At 35.3% G+C, this 20,534-nt stretch overlaps 1 protein-coding gene across 9 annotated transcripts in view; it reads right to left on the reverse strand.

Moving 5' to 3' along the window:
* Nucleotides 1-386: 386 nt before the first annotated feature.
* B4GALT6 (beta-1,4-galactosyltransferase 6) overlaps nt 387-20,534 on the reverse strand; it is a 107,686-nt gene continuing 87,538 nt past the window's right edge. For 4 of the 9 annotated variants that reach the window (XM_001369324.4, XM_007487201.3, XM_056823844.1 and 1 more), the window contains 3 exons: nt 11,295-11,417; nt 4,172-4,273; nt 387-2,751 (listed from right to left, as the gene is read on the reverse strand). In XM_001369324.4, coding sequence (XP_001369361.1) covers nt 2,604-2,751; nt 4,172-4,273; nt 11,295-11,417 — 373 coding nt within the window. In that variant the 3' untranslated portion in view covers nt 387-2,603. The remainder of the gene's footprint in view (nt 2,752-4,171; nt 4,274-11,294; nt 11,418-20,534) is intronic. The other 5 variants (XM_056823843.1, XM_056823842.1, XM_007487200.3 and 2 more) reach the window with 3 other exon arrangements.

The raw sequence follows: 20,534 nt of genomic DNA on the forward strand, positions 1-20,534 counted from the left end.
GCAGGCACCTTACAGTACTATGTTTTCCTTAATACTATAGCAAATGCTACATGAAAAGACCAAATTGTGGGCAACTCTCAACTTTCTAGAAGTTAAAAAAACAAAGATTTATATCTGGTTAAAACATTCTGAGAAAAAAAATTTCTTTAATAAGAAGCAGGAGTTCTTCCCTCAATCTGCAACCTTATTCCCCAATTTTCAGTTTACTAATTAGTGTTACTTTGTTCCCCTCCCCATCCCACCAAAAAACCAACTTAGAGCACTGTAGGCCTTGTTAAATGCTATTATTTAAATTACAGCTTCTTTGTTTTCTAGAAGAAAGAAAATATATTTGATAAAAGAAAAATGGCCAAGGAACAAAATTCTAAAAGCACTTTAAAGAACCATTTTTAAGTTTGGCTGACATTTATTTATGCCACAGAAGGAAGTGAAAAAAATATATTAAAAAAAAAACATTTTCCAAGCAACATCACAAATAATTTCTCATCTACTAACTTTATGACAAACAACTTTCTGTTTTCTCAAAATTACAGGAAACTCCACAATTTTTAAGATTCGGTTTGTGATCCTTTGGACTCTCAAGGTTGCCAGACCAAAAACTACTTTAAAGTTATACTCACAACCTGGGGTAACCTAATCATGGATCTTTCCAGAGGAATCCAGGAAGCAAATATTCAGTTTCAATAAGGTCGCACTTTTTCTAACTCTGCAATTACCAATTTTGTTTAACATTCATCATAAACATCTTGGGATTAAAAAAAATCTTTGGTTCAAGAAATGAATGACTGTGATTGACAGAATTGTCCAAAAAAAAAAAAATAGCACATTAGTATATTTTGCTTCAATGTTGAAAATTCACTGAAAATTTAAACTAAATATAACATGTTTCTAGATAAGGTGAAACTTTTTTACTACTCTAGTATTACAGACTTGACTAATACCTACTTGGGAACTTTTTTTATATGGGAACTTTTAGGCATTTTTTAAATGTAGTTATGGGGATGGGGTTGAGAAAGGGCATCACTTGAATCATCTCTAAATGAATTTCCTAACAGGCTCTTTTATAACAGGGTTCTGTCTGTAAATGCTTTTTTGTTGGCAAATGTAATCAGTAACACCATGTGAATGATTTCCTCAAAATGAATGATACAGAAGAGGCAATGTGCTATAATGAAATGAGAACTGGACCAACAATCAGGAGACCTAATTTCTGATCTTGATTCTGCTCCTTGCTATATTATGATCTTGGGCAAGTCAATTCATTTCCACCTCAGCATCCTCACCTGTGAGATGGAGAAACTGGAACAGATGATCTCTTAGGTCCCTTCCATCTTTACCTTTCTGAATATAAAAAATGTAGACTGAATCAAACTTTAAAAATATGATCATTCCTTCTAATATTTATCTCCACAAAATAGAAAGTTAAATCCTTTATTGAAACCCTCAAACTGATTAGCATAACACAAGCACTGCAGGGTTTTCTATAATTCATTCTTTAGAAACAGCAACAACAATGACATCAACAACAACGAATCTATAGGAGATGGTGGTTTCTCTTTGAAATGAAGACTTTTTGGCTCTTTTGATTTGAGAAGAATAAAAGTATTGTTTACTAGTAATAAGAAAAAAAAATACTACAGTATACAAACACCAGGAATTTGAGAACATTGTTTTAGGCACAGAATCCCTGACACTAACACTAGTGGCACATGTGAAGACAGCTTAAAATAAGAGGTCCTTTATATAATGATATATATGACCTTTTAAGATTTTCTTTGTATTACACATGCAATATGCATAAACAATATGTTGTGATTCAGCAAAACTACATAAAGAATTGAGCAAGGAAATTACATAAACCCAGCAGGAAGAGAACTATTTAATTTCTTTCTTCTTTGCCATTAACATCTGATGCACACTATGAATTTGCGCCATAAAAAAAGGCTGGAGGCCTAAAGCCCAAAACTAGTATAACAGTTTACTATCCTAGCTGTACTATCCATCAGTTATTGACTGTTCCTTCATTTCACACAAGGTTATTTCACACATTTCACACAGGGTTAACCTGTTTGGTAACAAATTTACATTAGTTCTTCCATGCAAATTTTTTTTTTAATTCCTGCAAAAAACAAATAAGAGCATGCAGAATTTCAACACATTATTAGATTTAAAAGCTATTTGATCACATAAATTTACATCACATATATATACAAAACATTTTTAAAAGGAAATAAAGCATTCACTTAAATTAAAATCATAGCTTTTAGTATTAAAAAAAAAGGCTTTTTTTCTGATACAAGAGAGCTCCCTCACTCCTAAGCAATGGTATCTGATTTTTGCAGTGCTATCCATTTTTATAGCCAAGTGGTTTCTTAACGGAGAATACAGGGAAAGAAGGCTTGACCATTAATAATTCCATGCTGTAAACACTGAGTTTTGGCTGCTGGCATTTCTTCTTTTCAGCATACAGTGCACTGTCATGCACCTATTCACTTAACTTCTTTTCACACATCTCTCAATAGCCATAAAGCTCCTATCAATATTTCCCACCAGTCCACCCCAAGCTTCTAGTCCAGTTGGTCTTGCAATCAGATCCATTTCTTTCAATAGTCCTGAACAGGAGCTAAATCTGGAGTGAGGTTTACAGTGATGTTTTTATACAACCTACTGATCAGTATTTTGGGAGTATATATTAAATTATTCAATCCATCAACGTACTGACGCTCTCTTGAATACCGTAGCAACTTGTATCTGCAAGATGAGAAAGGACAGAAAATATGGTGAAATGTTTAGCAAGAAATAACAAAGAAAAATATCTTTGGGTCCATTTTACATTGAAAAAAATGAAATGTCTTGGATATGCAAAAAACATCTCAAAATTTTAAAATTTATAAATACTTATTCTAAGCTCAAATAACTACTAGCATCCTGCATTTTTTTACTTTTCTCCTTTTTTTTAAACTCTGACCTTCCATCTTAAAATCAATACTGAGTATTGATTCTAGGGCAGAAGAGTGATAAGGCCTAGGCAATGGGGATTAAGTGACTTGCCCAGGGTCATCCAGTTGGGAAGTGTCTGAGGTCAGATTTGAACCCAGGACCACCTGCTTCCATGCCTGGCTCTCTATCCACTGAGCCATCCAGCTACCCCCACATCCTACATTTTCAAAAGTTAAAAAAAAAAAGACAACAAAAAAGTAGCCTTTTTTGCAACATGACAACCTTTGGTATTTAAATGACTACCATTCTTACTGATGCCATTAATTTATATGAGACTCACACAGAACCTATAAAGAAACAGTAAGTTTTTTTGTTCACCACTTTGCCTTTGAATGAGATTCATATGTTCCTGAACATTTAATGCCAGATTGCCTTTTTATTAACATACTCTGCTAATTATCACATAGACCTAAAAAGAAGGAATAGAAATTGGAGGCTTTTCTCTGATCTTCATTTATAATCTGTTTAACTGAACAATGTATAGTTTACTTCACATATTCTTGAGAATTCAGGATGCAAGATCAAGTTTAGAAAGAAAACAAATAAAAACAAACTTTAGAAAGAAAACCAAAAACTGACAAATCATTATATATTTTTTGTAGAGATGTCAAGAAACTGTCATTTTTACTACAAGTAAATCAAGTCCTTTAATGCCATGCGATCTTTATTATGGGGAGGAGGTGTCATTATGTTTTCCTTTTATAAAGAATTGCAATTTTGAAATATATAAGCAAAAATTTTAGAGGATTTCATCAACATACCAATAATTCTTTTAAAATGCTTCATATAACTTATGACAAAGAATGCTATTCACCTCCAGAGAAAGAATTATTGGAATCAGAATACAGATCAAAACACATGATTTTTCATTTAAGTTTATTTGGGGTTTGGTGGTATATGATTGTTCTCTTACAAAAACGAACAATATGGAAATGTGTTTTGCATGATAATTCATGTATAACCCAGATCGAATTGCTTGCCAGCTCCAAGAGCAGGAAGGAAAGGGAAGGAAGGGAGATAATTTGGATTATATAATATCAGAAAATTTATGTGGAAATTTATTTACATATAATTGTTAAAAAATAAAATATCTTTGTAAAAATGCTTCATATAGAGATAAGACCATCTATATGTGAAATTTTCATATTGAGATTTCTAGATGTGAACTTACCGTCCTAAAAACTGGACTTCCCCTCGATGATGATGAGGAATAGACTTGTATTTTCCTAAGTCTCCCTCAGGTCTTGTTACATTATATCCAGCATAATGAACTCTAAGGTTCAATATATGTGAAGAGAGGAAAATATAAGGAAGGCAAATTTTACACATGAAAATCTGAACTATGTCTTCTATTTAAATATGCAAAGCAATTCTGAGGAATCTGTTTATAATCCTGTGAGTTATACTAGACTGCCACAGTAATATGGCCCCTCTCCTTTTTTTTTAAAGGCACAGGGTATAGAAAGAGAAAGGCAACTATGGAATAGGAATTAGGAATCCCATCGAAAATGTCATCCAAAAGGAATTCACACATTCTTGAGAAGTCAAGATATACCTAGAATAGTAATATCAAGGCTAGGGAGTTCATGGCAAAACATATATAAACAATAGCCACCTACAGAATGGATTCAGAAATACTAAAAAGGTCTGTTCAACAGACATTAGGAGACAAAAGGTATATAATCAATTCCATTCAATTCACTAAAGATTTTTATCATAACATTGGCAATGTCATGAACAAAATGTTCCATGTTAACAATGGTGTAGTCTGGCTTATTTTTGCATCTGTTCTGAGCTTTCTGCATGCTATGGACATGTCTAGAAGAGAACAGAAGATGAAGGTGTCTTTCTGCAACCTAAAGAATGATAACAAGAATTCCTGCTTAACACAAATCCCCTTTACAGAATCTAGAATAGAGTAAATCTATGATTTCACTGACATAAAGAACTCCTGGGTAGGGAAATCTTATCCACCAATTCAGGCTGGCACTTTCCCTGCAATAAATAGGGTTTGAGAATTAACTAGGGCATTCTAAGAGTTTAAGTGACTTGCCCAGGGTCTCACTGTCAGTATGTATCTCAGAAAGGGCTTGAACCATGCATGGGCTTCTTGGCTTTAAAACCAACTTTTTATCCATGACTACATCATACTGGCTTTCACAATGAGACTTCCAGAAATTTGTAAAGTCAGTCACAATACTACCTTAAAGAATAAGAATCCTTGAATTTTCAATATTGAGGGCTCACATTCTGTCAAGTTTATGTAGCCAGTATATGACCCTGGATGTAACATAAGAAATTATTACAATACAAACTAGAATTTGAGAATTGTTCAGAAGAGGAAGAGGAACAATTTTTACTTCTTACTAAAGCTATAAGACTTGATGCTAACTTCTTTAGCCACCTCCAGAATTTAGAACCAGAAATCATCACATCTCTTTCATCTGTCTTCAATCTTTCCTTCAAATGTCTTACAAATATGCCCAGTTTCCCCTAATATCCATAATCCTTCTGCCTCAGATACCCACCAATCCATATGTCTTCTCTCAGACTTCTTGAAAACAAATTTGTCTGTTCCCAATACCTTCATCACTCCCATCACCAGCCCAAACTCTGCTTTGGCTTCCTTCCTACCATTTTAGTGAAACTGCTCTCTGAAAGTTGACCCAGCTCTGATGGGTTTTGGACTCATCATCTTCAGTAACATATAGCATAATTGATTACCTCTTCACTTTTGAATGCTTTCTCTTCCTTTGGTTTCAGGTGTGATATTCTCCTGCTTCTCCTCCTGCCTATCCAACCATTCCTCTGTATTTGTCATCTTCTTGACAATTTATGTTAGATGTTCTCTCATGATTGTTCTCTCTGCGCCCTTCTCTCTGTATACTCTCTTCCTTGACAATCTCATTCTCTCCAAAAGCTTCCTCTATCTCCACTATGCAGACTCTCGACTTTATAACTCTGAACCCCTTCCCAAAGCTCTATATATAGTCTATAAGCCAGCTCCAGCTGGAGGTGTCTTCAGCATCTCAACAGCAAAATGCTCATAACCCAAGTTCATTCTTTTTTCACCTTCAATATTTTTGTCAGTGTTACAAGTAGTTTTCCAGTCTTCCACATTTGAAACCTTAAAGTTCTTTGTCTCTTCCTTCTCCTTAATGTCTTCCATCCAATAACATGGTTTTGTTGATTTTCCATCCAAAATGTCTCGTGAATCTGTTTCCTTTTCTGTATTCTTATTACTACCCACATAGACTAATTACAAGCTATCATGTCAAGACCTGGAACTAAGTCCTAGAGATTCTCCATGTCCAGAATGCCTCCTCTAGGAGTATCCTGGTGATGCCTTATTTATATACTACATCCAGACCTGGCTCCAGCAGTGCTTTATATAAATTCCCAGCCCTTTCTTTGCTAATCTATGTGTACATTTCACATATCTTCCCCTTTCCATTAAAAAAATACCCTTACTATGTATTAGTTCCAAGGAAGAAAAGCAGTAAGGGCTAGGCAATAGGGATTAAGTAGCTTTCCCAGGGTCACACAACTAGGAAGTGTTTGAGGCCATATTTGAACCCAGAACCTCTCATCTCCAGACCTGGATTTCTATGTTTCCATTTTTGTATACAAAATTAAATCATACCTGTTTTTAGTCCTAGAAAGGATTTGTCAATCAATTCCTTTGTGACTATCCTTACTACCCCTATAACTTTCCAAACTAAAATATCCCTCCATGGCCACCTTTTTCTATGTGTTTTCCCCGCTATTTTTTTTTGCTCCTAAAATATTTAGAGCAATTTTTTTGCATTAATAAAGAACTGGAAACTAAGGAGGTGCTCATTATTTGGGAATGACTAAACAAATTATAGTGTATGAATGCAATGGAATGCTATTGTGGCATAAGAATTGTCAAAAGGGTTTCTGGAAACCTAGGAAGATTTATATGAACTGATGCAGAGTTAAGTGAACAGAACTAATAGGAAAAAATTATGTAATAACAAGAAGACAAAAAACTTTGAAAGATTTAAAAATATTAATCAATGCAATGACCAACATTGGTTCTAAAGGACTGATGATAAACTATACTACTTACATTCTGAAAGAGAAGTGATGGGTTTGAAATAAAAAAGTGAAACATATTCATGGTGGGATGAAAAATTAAGAGGATATTGTTTTGTTTCACTGTGTTTAATTGTTATAATGATTTTGTTTTTCTTTTTTTTCTTCTAAATAGGAGTGGGGGGAGGTTGGAGGGAGACACAATAACTACGTGTTAACTGAATAATAAAATGAAATTTTAAGAAAGAAGTTATACCTTTTGAAGGCAAGACTAGTTTTACTCTTACATTTGTATTTTCTGCACTTAGCAAAGTGCTTGACATGATAACTGTTTAATAAATGCTTTTTTCTCCTTCATTCATTCAGATCACAGAAAAAGGTCAAGTAACTGTGGGTTTTAGGAACCCCGCAAAGCTTATGAGAACCTATAAAATAAGGATACCTTCTAGGAGATAATGTTGCAAGATTAGCTCAGAAAGTATTCAGAGAGTCTAGGTAGGGTGTCCTTGGCCCAGAAATCTGGACAAGCCAAATACCTAGGAATAACTGGCTTTTACTGAACGTCCAGCTTGATTTCTTTACACAGTAGAGGCAAGGAAGGGAAATAATGAAGGGAGGGAGGTTTGACAAATTTCCCACTTCTCTTGACACTTGCTGGTACCAACATACAAGGTTTATGTCTATGTTCCTACTGGGTTGACATAGAAGATAAGTACTAAAGAGGCAAACTTGTAAAGATTCATTACAAGACTCAGTTGTTAACTGACTACAACAAAGGAAACCTGGGGTTGTGGTAAAAGACTCAAAGAAATGAAGGGGCTTACAGATCCTATATACTGGGCCTGGAAAGCAAAGGCTACATAGGACAGTTTAATTTTCCTCTTTAAATATTTGACTATGGTTGGGATGGATGGGGGTTAGGTATATCTGAACTCACCAACTAACCATGGGTAATAACTGACACTGGATGGATAAATATCCTTTCTTAGGTTTGGTGAAGGACTACTCATTATCAGGTCTCTTTCTTCAATGGACTGAGAGTTAGGATGGAAAAATGAATTGTTTTCTCCTTTAGTGTTTAACATGTTTTCTATTTTAAATTGCTTCTTGCTACTGACCTAGGGGAAGGGTTCAAATGCTTTGATCCATTTATTTATCTGGGTTCCTATTTATTCTAAGAGTAAAAATGTCTGCATCTTGACTATGGCCGCAGGTCACCTTTACATTTGGGAAAGCAAGAAAACTTGTTATTAGGTTATTACAAAGGTCAAGGCAAGAGGTAATGAGAACTGGAATGAGGTGATTTTAGTGGGGAATAGAAAAAAAGTTCAATAAACAATGGGGAAGTGGAACTGGCACCACTAGGCAACTGATTGAATGTGTCAAGGTGAGCCAGAGGAAAAAGAGGCTCAGGGTGATTAAGAAATGACTTATAAGGATCCAATTATTGATGACTGAGAGGATGGGGCTACTAGCAATAGAAACAGAGAAATTAGGAAAAGAGGGGGAAGACAATGAATTTAGCTAAGTCACATGTTAAGTTGAAAATGTTAGCAGGACATGCTGGTGGAAAAAATCTAACAAGTAGAAATGTAGGTCTGGAGATGTGGAGAGAGGTCAGGTTAGAGAGAAATAAGTTTGGAGAAAAGTGGTTACTTTAGTCAAGATATGAATTAAAAGAGAGCCAAGGACATAAAGAATGCCATATTTAGAATTCAGAAAAAAGAAGAATATGCAAATGAAAGAAAAGGACAGACTGGTCATAAAAGTAGAACCATGAAATTGTAGAGTCATAGAAGTTGAAGCAGATAATGTTCTCCATTAGGACACATTAGGGTTTTCATTCTTGCCTCTTCTTTCTTTTCTATCACTCAGATACCTTCTATCACTCCTTTACTCCTGTTTCACATGATGAAGTGGTCTTACTCCTTAAGAAAGCTAACACTCTCTATTTGTTTTAAGCAATCTCATTCCATCACATTTCCAACAAAAGATTACCACCCCTTCATCTTGCCTATTCTCTCACTTATTTTCAATCTCTCCCTCTACTGGGTTCATTTCCTACTACCCATATATTTGTCCATTAATTCCCCCATTCTGAAAAAAAAACACCCAGATTTGGTCCTTTCACCCTACTATCATATCTCTTCTGCCCTTTATAACTATAAAGGTCATCTACAAAAGTTTTCTCCTCTTTCTGATCATTTTCTTCTTAACCTACAATCCAGCTGCTGACATTATCATTCCACTGAAACTGTTCACTATAAAGTTACTAATGATCTCTTAGTCACCAAATCCAATGGTCTTTTCTCAATTGACATTCTCCCCAACTTCTCTGCAGTCTTTGACATGCCTCTTAACTTTGGGTCTTTCTCTACTAATTATTTCCTATTTAGCTTGCTTTGGGTATATTTGTTTGTATGTCATCTCATTAGATTGTAAGCTGCTTCTTTTTTAGTACAGTCCCTGGCACGTGATAAATACTTAAATGTTTACTGATTGATTTTCATTAGGATAGGGAGGTCAACTATGTCAATTGATTTGTAATATTCAAGGACAATGAAAGAAAGAACACAATATTTGATAAAGATGTCATTTGAAACTTTGGAGAAAGTCATTTCTGTCCATGGAAAGTGATTGAGCAGTGACTGTGTAGAGCAGGGAAAGCAACAAATACAGACTTTCTTTCATGAATAAAACCATTAGTTGTTTGTTTTTTTAAAGAATTCAACAAAGGCACAATCTACTAATTTTCAAATGAAAACATTAGCTAGTGGAAAGTTAGTTCCATGTCCCAGAAGATATTAAAGTAAATCACTATTATAAAATAATGGTTAAATATTTCAGTCCTTAGATCTATGGGTTACTATCTTATTCTGTCTAAAAATGGAATAAAGAATACAAAATATAATCTAATTAAGCAACTTTGATTTATATTCACTTTTTAATGCATCTGAATAACTGTATATTCCTGTATATTCCTATTAGATAATCATTATTTTACTGATAAATTACAAGAAATAATTCTAATTGTTAATTTATTGAATGATTGTATATGAGAGTCGGTGAATAAAATCCTCTGAAATATCTTGGCAAAATAGGCTTGCCAAGGGGGAGTTGTATGCATGTATACAGTATCCTGGAATGTGTCCAGACATTATGACATCTCAGCTTTGAAACTATGAGAATGGCCTTGACTTTTACCCTACATGGAATGAATCATTACTTTACAGTATATACTTTCTTTAAAAAAATACCTTCTTCTCTGGTTACCCTTTCTGAGAAGATATATTCAGAAGACCATTCCCCTTTTAAGGGAGGGGTCTGTGAAATCTAACTGTGTATATACCAGTTGACAAATGTGCTCTAGGCCTGTTGCCAGATAGGGGATAGGCCTAGACCCTGACATTCTGTAATTTACAACCTCTACAATAAATGTTAGTATGGTTCAAATAGAGGAACTATACATGAGCTACTTAGAGATATCTAAAAAAGAAAGACCGGTAAATGTTAGAGACCGGAAAAATTCATTTCCCTTCTCATTGTCTCCCCATCCTTTCCCCTTCCTCAATCACAGAAAAGGGTTAAGAAAATGATCACCTTCAAATAAATGTGTGTGTTAAGGTGTATTGAAGTTGATGAAAATTTATCCAAGATACAAAAATTCTGGGGACTGATCCCTCTAAGGTGGAAGTGGTATATTGGGTAGGATGAAGCAGACAATCATAATGCCAGTTTTTAAAAAAATCTATTTGCTGATGGATTTTGAATACAACATAGTATTGTTAGTACTACTGATTATTATATCCTGTTTTGTTTATTCCTCCTTCCTGACAACTTTAAATATAGTTTTGAGAATCCAGGCTCTTCTCTCTTTGCCTCTAGGACTTAGTTTTTTCTTTTATAAAATGAGAAGGTTAGACAAATTTTCACTTATGGAGGTCTTTCCAGTTCTATCTATAATCCTAGTAGCTTTTTGAAGATGGTAATTTATGGTATCTAGAAGGCCAATATTTTTCAAAGAATGGCAATTCAACTTTATAAAACAATTTATTTAACCTAAAATTCCCTTTCTAGAAAACTTTATTGAACCATTTCTATTTCAATAAGAAAGATATGGCTATAAGAATTACTTAGGTAGTCAATCCTTTTTCTTTCACTTCCCCACTAGTTTTTTAATCAAAAACAGATTTGATCCCTTACATGAAATGAAGAACTACAGTCAAGCAACATACCTATTCCAGAGATCATCATCTTCTCCTCCCCATCCCCAGAAGGCATTAGGAAATCCATTGATTTTTTTAAACTGATCCACTGTCAGTCCACTCACACCACCAAAAAACTCATTATATGGGAGACTGAAAAAGAAAGGAGGTAAAATTTATTCTAAGCAATAAAATTTACCCAGCAGTTTTATGTACAAGTCAGAGTTTTAAGTTTATAAATGTGTATACTTGGGGGAGGGGATGACAGTAATCTTATTTTCATGAAGAAAATCCACTTTGACAATATTAACCTTCATGAAAAAATATTGATTCAGTCATAAAGTTTTAAAAATGTTCATAAGAGCTTCTTATTCCAACAGACAAAAGTATGTGGTATTAAAAACATTTAAACTTTTAACTGGGTCAGCTAGGTGGTACAGTGGATAAAGTGCTGGGCTTAAAGTCAAAATTACTCATCCTCCTGAGTTCAAATCTGATCTGAGACACTTACTAGCTGTGTGACTGAGCAAATCACTTAAACCTGTTGGCCTCATCTGTAAAATGAGCTTGAGAAGGAAATGGCAAACCATTCCAGAATCTTTGCCAAGAAAACCCAAAATGGAGTTACAAAGAGTCAGACAAGATTAAATGACCAAATGAGCAACAGCAAAAAATATATAACTAAAAATTGTCAACAAAAAGAACATTTTTATACCACAGTGAACAGGGAAAATGCCCTTCAAATGTACTGTTAGTCACAAAGATAGGACTGTAAAAAGTAATTATGATAGTTGTTTTCCCAGAACTGAATACTAATAGTGTTCAAAGTATCCTGCTTGATTTTTTTTGTGCTAAAATTAAACTCTTACCAAGCCTATCAACAATTATGTCTGAGTTGCTAAGCACTTATTACAGCAGAGTTCCATTAAAAGGTGTACCTCCAGATAACAAGAATTGCTTTGTTTTTGTCTTTCTATTCTCACCTCAAGGCATAGTACCTGGCATGCAGTAGGTATTTAATAAATGTCTGCTTATTAGTTAGTTGATTACATTGATAAAATGCAGAAACATTATTTAATTTAAAATATGCTAGTTTTGGGGGGAATCAAAATTAAGATGGATAACTAAATAAATTTATTTGACCCAGCTGCTTATTTCTATAACATTCTTCAAAACAAGTCATAAATCAAATATTTTACTGTTGCTAACTAAAGTGGGAACTATTCCAACAACACAGATAACTGGTCAAAGATATTTTGAGGCACGGACTCTGAAAAATATAGCATGGCGTAGAGAAATCTTCCAGAAATATTGAAGCCATTGGATATAAGCAGGAGGATGATGGAGGAATTTTTCCTCCTGAATAATGACATTAAGAGTTCCTATAAGGGGGTAGTTAATTGGATAGAGTTAGGCTTATAGATGGGAAGTCCAGGGCTCAAATCTGCCCTCAGACACTTCCTAACTGTGTGGCCCTGGGCAAGTCACTTAATCCCCACTTAGCCCTTCTCATCTGCCTTGGAATCAATTGTTTCTAAGACAAAATGTAAGTTTAAAAAAAATTTAATATTATATAATCCTTTATTATACACTATCTCATTTGATTTTCACAGCCAGGTAAGTAATTAATAGTAATATACCCATTTAACAGATGAAGAAACTCAAAATTAGAAAGGCTAAGTGGCTCTTTCCCAAATACTAATTAATTAATCAATAAGAATTTAAGTGCTTGCAACATGCCAACACACTACTAAGGGTCTGAAATAGTATTCAAACAAAGGTCTTCCTGACTCCAGTTTTAGCTCTTTTCCCATTATGCCATTATTTCTCTACACAAACTTGAGTTCATTATTTCTTATTTATTCTGAAAGAGGAACTTAGAAAACAATGGCAGTATATAAAACATTGGAAATTTTTTTAGTCCCCCTTACAATCTCTTGGAAAGTTCTTTGATTCCTCATTATGGCACAAAAGAAATCATCAATTCAACAAACAAATATTAAAGGTCTACTATATACAGGCAGCTAGGCAGTGTAGTAGTTAGAGCACCAGACCTAGATCCAGAAAGATCTAAGTTCAAATCTAGCCTCAGACACATTAACTATGTGGCTTTGGGCAGGTCACTTTACTCCCTATTTGCCTCAGTTCCTCAGCTGTAAAATTGTAAAATGTGTAAAAATGTGTAAAAATACATTGAAGAAGGAAATGGCAAACCACTCCAGTATCTTTGCCAAGAAAACCCCATGAACAAAGTTCAAAGAGTCACTAAGAGTTAAACATGACCGAATGACTTATGACTTGAACAAATGTTCAAGAAACTAGGAACACAAAGACAAAAAAAAAATGGTTTCTGCCCTCAGGGAGCTTACATGGGCACAAACTGGTTCTACCAAGATGAAAAAACATTAGACTACTAGCAGACTATGTTTTCTGAAGACTAGCCCAACCATAGATGAAAAGCCTAGTCACCTTTGATTACATCAATCCATTTTAAGCAGAAAGCCACACACACACAAAAAGGTACCAAAAAAAAAACAAACAAACAACTCTTAGTCCTGTGCTTACCCATTTGTTTCCTAGGTCACAAGAAAAAGATATGATGATAAATAGCCCACAAGACAGAGAATGCTCTGACTGATGGAGATCAATCATAAACTGAACTATTGCTATTTCCTAATGGTGTAATTGGTGTCTCTTTTTAAGCATGTACCTTTATTCTATTATCAAATCAGTACGCATTTAAACACAATAACACCAGGGGCATCAAAAAAGGAAACAAAGATCTAAGATTCATAGCAGCACACTTAATAGTAGCACAGAAGTTGAAACAAAGTGGCTATCCATTATCCATTAATTTAGGAATGGCTGAATAAACTTTTATAATTGTAATGGGATATTGTCTTGCACTAAGAAATGATGAATATAAAGAAGTCAAATAACCATGGGAAGATCTGTATGACTCAAAAGTGAGATATTCAGAACCAAAATAGCAACAGATCAATTATTATAATATCACAATGAAAAGATCCCTAAAAGGAAGCTGAATTCTGAAGGACTAAAAAGCCTAATATTCTAAGAGAATTAATAATGAAACATATTTCTCTCCTTCCTGCAAAGAGGTCAAAAGCTAATATTATATACATTAGATAATATAGTTAGTATTTCCACCTAATTGATTTTTCTTACAGGAGTGATTAAATCTAGAAGAGAGTACTAAAAGTACTTCCAGAAGTGAATTATAATGTAAAAAATAATTACTGTATTTTTTAAAGGAAGGTTTTTTCTTCTGCTTCTTCTAGCTTTTTTTGAGATACTGAACAAAGAGTAAATGTTTGTGAATTTGAAATTCCTGGCCTTACTTTCCTAAATTTTCCCTTCCTGGTAGAAACTATATCTGCCATATCCTATCTCTCTCTCTTTTTTTTTGCATCTTCTATTATTCCTCCAGATAAATCAATGAAGAACTGCAGGTTACTAATTATTTGTTAGTGCCTGGAAATTAGAGCGAGAAGGCTGAAGCCAGTTTTTTGCATTATCAGGCCAGCCACTTGACTCTCCTTTTAAATCATCTACCATCTTCATAGAGGGAGTAAATGGAAACCATTTCATGAAATGAACGGTTTATTTTGTGCATGTAATAATCATGCATGGTAACTTAAGTTTAAAAGTATGACTTGTTCAAGCAGTAATTCTACAGTGACTAATCAGATTTGCTTTTTTGTTTAAAATAAAGAACGGTATGTTTCAATATGCATTTCAAGACTCCATCTGTTTCTTCTATGGTAATAGACACCCTTTTCCAAAATGAGTCCCTTGGAATTATCCTAGATCCTTGCCTTGTTTATAATAGTTAAGCCATTCTCAACTTATTGCTGTTATTGTATGCAATGTTCTCCTGGTTCTACTCACTTCACTTTGTCGCACTTTATGTCTTTTTAGGTTTTTTGTGATCCTCTTGTTTGCCATTTCTCATGGTTCAATAGTATTCCATTACAGTCATATACCACAACTGGCTCAGCCATTCCCCAATTGATGGACATCCCTTCAGTTTCTAGTTCTTTGCCACCACAAAAAGAAGTGCTAGCAATATCTTAGAACATAGTTTCTCTTCCTTTTTCCTTGATCATCTTAGGAAATAAACCTAATAATAGTATTCCCAGATCAAAAGGTATATACATTATAATTCTTTGAGTATAATTCCAGATTGTTCTCCAAAATGGTTGAGTTCATACATAGTTCTACCAACAATGTATTAGTTTCCCAATTTTTCCAAATCCCCTCCAACATTTGTTATTTTACCCTTTTATCATTTTAGCTGATCTGATAGATGTAAGATATCTCACAATTGTTTTGATTTCCCTCTCTCTAATCAGTAATGATTTAGAGCATTCAAATTTACTTTTGAATGTTTAATTTTTATTTGAAAGGAAGCTTCTGGCTGTTCAACTTCAATAAGAACAACAGCTCACATGTGTAATAGCTTTATGGTTTCACAAGGAACTTTCCCCACTGTGAAATAGATAGTTAATGAATTATTATCTTCATTTTATTGGTAAAGAAACTGAGGTTCATAAGGTTCAGTAGCTTTCCAATGACCACTCGGCTCTTAAGAATCAGAGCTAGAACTTGAAACAGGTCTGTTGGCTCAGTTCAGCACTCTTACACCAAATGGCAATGTTAAACTTATAAACCTAATTGAGACCCTCATGCATCTGTATTAAGACCACAAGTAGCCAAGATTAGAAGGAAAGCAATAAATTGAAAAAATAACTAGATAAATTCTTTGATAGAGGTCTCATATCTAAAAGATATAATAATTCTGTCAAATATATGAGAATATGAGGCATTCCTCAACTGACTAGTAAAAAGTATGGATAGTTTTTGAATGAAGCTATCAAAGCCATCTATAACTATATAAAAATGTTCCAAACCTATATAAACTTAGGCAAGTGATGTAGCATCTTTGAGTTTCAATTCCTTTCCTTCATCTACAAATGAGGGAACTGGACCAGATGATATCTGAGATCCTTCTAGTTGTAAAATAATTAATAATAATTTACCTCTGTTGGGGACACAGAATTCTAATAAGGAACATAAGAACCATGGAGACAAAAGAAATATGTGGCAAGAAAACACATTATTTTTTACTTATTTCCAAAGATTGTTAAAAAAAAACAGATACTAAATTGTTTTAAAATAAATTTTTTCTTACATATTGTGGTTATAAACCACAAGTCTATTTTTTACATTTTCTCCTAAAAGAAATATTAAGCATTCCATTGACCTTTGTTAAATGGATTTTAGAAGCCAATGAGGGATGGGGGAGGGAAGTATTATAGGAGGAAGCCAGCTGCTTGACATCTATGAAATCAAACTACAAAGAAAGCTATTTAGTTCACTGTATTTAGAGCAAGTCAGCCTTGAATGGGCATAACTAACAAAGTACTCTTCTGATTATACAATAGAGAGAGGATGAGAGGGGAGATGAAAGAGGGGAGAGAGAGAGAGAGACAGAGAGACAGAGAGACAGAGACAGAGAGACAGAGAGACAGAGACAGAGAGACAAAGAGAAACAGAGAGAGACAGAGAGACAGAAAGACAGAGAGACAGAGACAGAGAGAGAGAGAGAAAGAGAGAGAACGAGATTGATAGAGAATGATACCAAGAGTGAGAGAGAGAGAGAGAGAGAGAGAGAGAGAGAGAGAGAGAGAAAGTATGTGTTTGCAGAAGGGAGAAGACAGAGACACAGACATACACAGAGACAAACTCTAAGAAAGATCTCTGGCTTTCAACCTTATCATAACTGATACTACTGTCTCCAAAGTTATAAATGACCTCTTAATTCACAGATCTAATGGACTTTTCTCAATCCTCATTCATTTCAACCTCTTGACAGTTTTTGACAGTGTTGATCAACTTATCCTCATGGATACTCTCTCCTCTTGGGTTTTCATAACATAGCCCTTTCTTGTTTTTTCTCCTCTCTCTGGTTGCTCCTTTAATATATCATGCATGTCACACTCATAAAACATAAAAATAATGCATATGTAAGAAATTTAATATAATGCAGGCATAATAAATGACACATGGCATGTGTGATATTTGTCTAATATGTTCTGATGTTCTATCTCATATTGTCCAGTCCAAACACTACTATTCAAAGTCTTTGTCAAAGTTTACACCAAATATATCATATGGGGGATGGTAGTATGCAAAGGAGAAGCACAAAGCATTAAAAGTATGGAAGGAATCCAATATATGCCTGCATTTATTCTTCCTATTCTACTATAGGGTCCATAAGGATGACACCATGTCTTACTTATCTTTTTATTTCCCCTAATGCTTAACACCATACACTGCATGTAATAAATTCTTAAAAATTAATTTGAGTGCTTCTTGGAGAGTATCAATACCTTTTAGGACAGGCAATATTTTTGAGAGAAAGACACTCTAAATCAGCGGTTCTCAACCTGTGGGTCGCAACCCTGGTGGGGGTCAAACAACCAAAACACAGGGGTCGCCTAAAGCCATCTGAAAATATATATTTCTGATGGCTTTAGCCGCTGAGAAATCGTGCTACTTTACAGCAAGATCTTGGAAAGAACGGGGAACCCTGCTGCCCGCACATTGTACTAATATTAGTTACCTATAAGCAGCCCTCCCCCTATGAGGGGCGATGGATTTACCCTGTTGCCTGGAGAACAGACTCAAACAGAGACCCAGAGAGAGCACCAGGGAGCTGGCTCCAGAGGGGTTAAGAATGAGTCCTGGAGCGGATAACTCCTGGAGCAGATAACAGAGACGAGTAACCCCAGCAAAGTGAAGCCTCAGCTCGAGCTGGAGGGAGATGACAGGAGGAAGAAGGCAGTGTCTGCGGACCCCCTCCCCAGGCAGGACTTACCTCCTGCCCCAGCGCTCAGGCTTCCTCCTGCTGGATTAATATTTCTCAACAGATAATTAAATATTGTTTTTGTGATTAATCACTATGTTTAAATTATGTTTGATTTGTAGCAATGAGAATACATAATGCATATCAGGTATTTACATTCTGAATCATAACTAGCAAAATTACAGTTTTGAAGTAGCCACCAAAATAATTTTTTGGTTTGGGGTCACTGCAACATGAAGAACTGTATTGCGGGGTCACGGCATTAGAAAGGTTGAGAACCACTGCTCTAGATCTTTCTGCCTAAAGGTACTACCTATTCACTTCCACCTCTTAGAATTGCTGGTTTCCTTCAACAGTCCTTGTATCATCTTAAAATTTTGACTTTTCCTTTTAATTGATGATAAAGGTAATTTCAATTTTCTCGTATACTTTTGTTTTGGAGATTTTTCTGCATTACTCTTCATTACCTTTAATTAAGTGATATGACATTCAGGTTTTCCACTATCCAGACCAGATATTGATATTGGCGTATTACAATGCTTGTCCACAGAACTTTATTAGCTTTCTAAAGTCCACATGGCTGACAAAGTATTCTAAGAACAGTTTTCTGATGATGTCACTCTCCTGCTAAAGAAGCACCTGTGCCTCCCCATTGCTTTTAGAATAAAACACCTCTGTCATTACAGCCCTTTACCATCTGGATCTGGGGCAGCTAGGAGATCCAGTGGATAGAGTGCTGGGCCTGGAGTCCAGAACAACTGAGTTCAAATCCAGCCTCCAGCATGTCCTAGCTATGTGACCCTGGGCAACTCACTTAACCCAGTTTGCCTCAGTTTCCATATCTGAAAAATGAGCTGAAGAAGAAAATGGCAAATCATTCTAGTATCTTTGTCAAGAAAATCCTAATTGGGGTAATGTAGAATTCAATACAACTAAAATGACTGAGTAACAATAACAATCATCTAGATCTAATCTACCTTTTGAGGCTTAATATCCATTACTCTCATTCATTCATATTCTACATTTCAGCCAAATTAGTCTACTTGCTGTCCCATTTCTCCTAACCTCCCATGTTCTATCTTCCTACCCTCAAAAAGGCTTTCCTCTATGTCTCCTTCACTTCTGCTCTAAGATTCCCTGGCTTCTTAGTAAGCTCAGCACCAGCATCACCTTCTACATAAGGCTTTTTCTTCATACTTACCATTACTCCCTACCCCCAAAGCAATTACCTTCCATTATTTACCTGAGACTTAATTTGTATATATGTATATATACGAATATGTGCATATATACAGTAGGTATTGTAGAGATAGTGACATACACATACACAATGGACCACATCATGCTACTGGGCAGATTCCTGCTTTGAGTGGGAGACTGGAGCAGATAAGCTCTGAAGTCCCTTGCAACCCTAAGATGCATTTTCTGTCCTCCTGGCTGGACTACTTTCTCTTCTCACTTGAGTCTCCTAGAATCTCTGGCTTTCTTCAAAATTTAGCTCAAGCAATACCTTCTGGGGGTGTCCTTTCTCTGCCCCACCCCCACAGCTACCATCCCTCAACTCTGCCTGCATTTCATAAGTGCATATTTGTGTATTTACTATCTGCTTCCTTTAGAATATGAGCCCTTTGGGGGCAGTTAGGAGCTCAGTGGACAGAGAGCCAAGGCCTGGAGATGGGCAGTCCTGGGTTCAAATTTGGCCTCAGACACGTCTTTACTGTGTGACCCTAGGTAAGTCAATTAACCTCAAATACCTAGCCCACTCTTCTGCCTTGGAACCAATATCTAGTATTGATTCTAAGACAAGAGATAAGGATTTTTAAAAATATGAGCCTTCTAAGGACAGGAATTGTATTGGCTTTTTTCAGTATTTCTAGCACTTAATACATAGTAAGCAACAAATGCTTACTAATTGATTGAAGAGAGATCTAATATCATCTTCTGCATGAGGCAAATACTACCCAGCCCTAGCTGTTAATACCTTTCCCTCAAAAGTCACCTGGCATCTGCTGTGTATATGTGTCATATATACCTACATCGCCAGTGTCCCAAAAGTCTTAGTATAATTTTAAGCTTTAATAGATTAGTGGATTTCTGAAGACATAATTGTAAGACCTAGAATTGTTATCCTTAGTAGCTGCCTACTGATTCATTTCATAGATTCAAGGCTCCTGAATAGACAGAGCACTGGGCAAAAGTCCTGAGTGAATGTTAAATTTCAATGCCTTAAAACTGCACTAAGACTTTTTGGGATACCTTGGAGTGAATGTTGTCTCTCCTGCTAGAACACATGCTCCCTTCCTACGTCTGTGACCCTGGGCAAGTCACTTAACCTCAACTGACTAGCCTTTACTGCTCTTCTGCCTTGGAATTGACTTCGT

Source organism: Monodelphis domestica, chromosome 3 (assembly GCF_027887165.1).
Source record: "Monodelphis domestica isolate mMonDom1 chromosome 3, mMonDom1.pri, whole genome shotgun sequence".
In the NCBI taxonomy this organism is placed as follows: Eukaryota; Metazoa; Chordata; class Mammalia; order Didelphimorphia; family Didelphidae; genus Monodelphis; species Monodelphis domestica.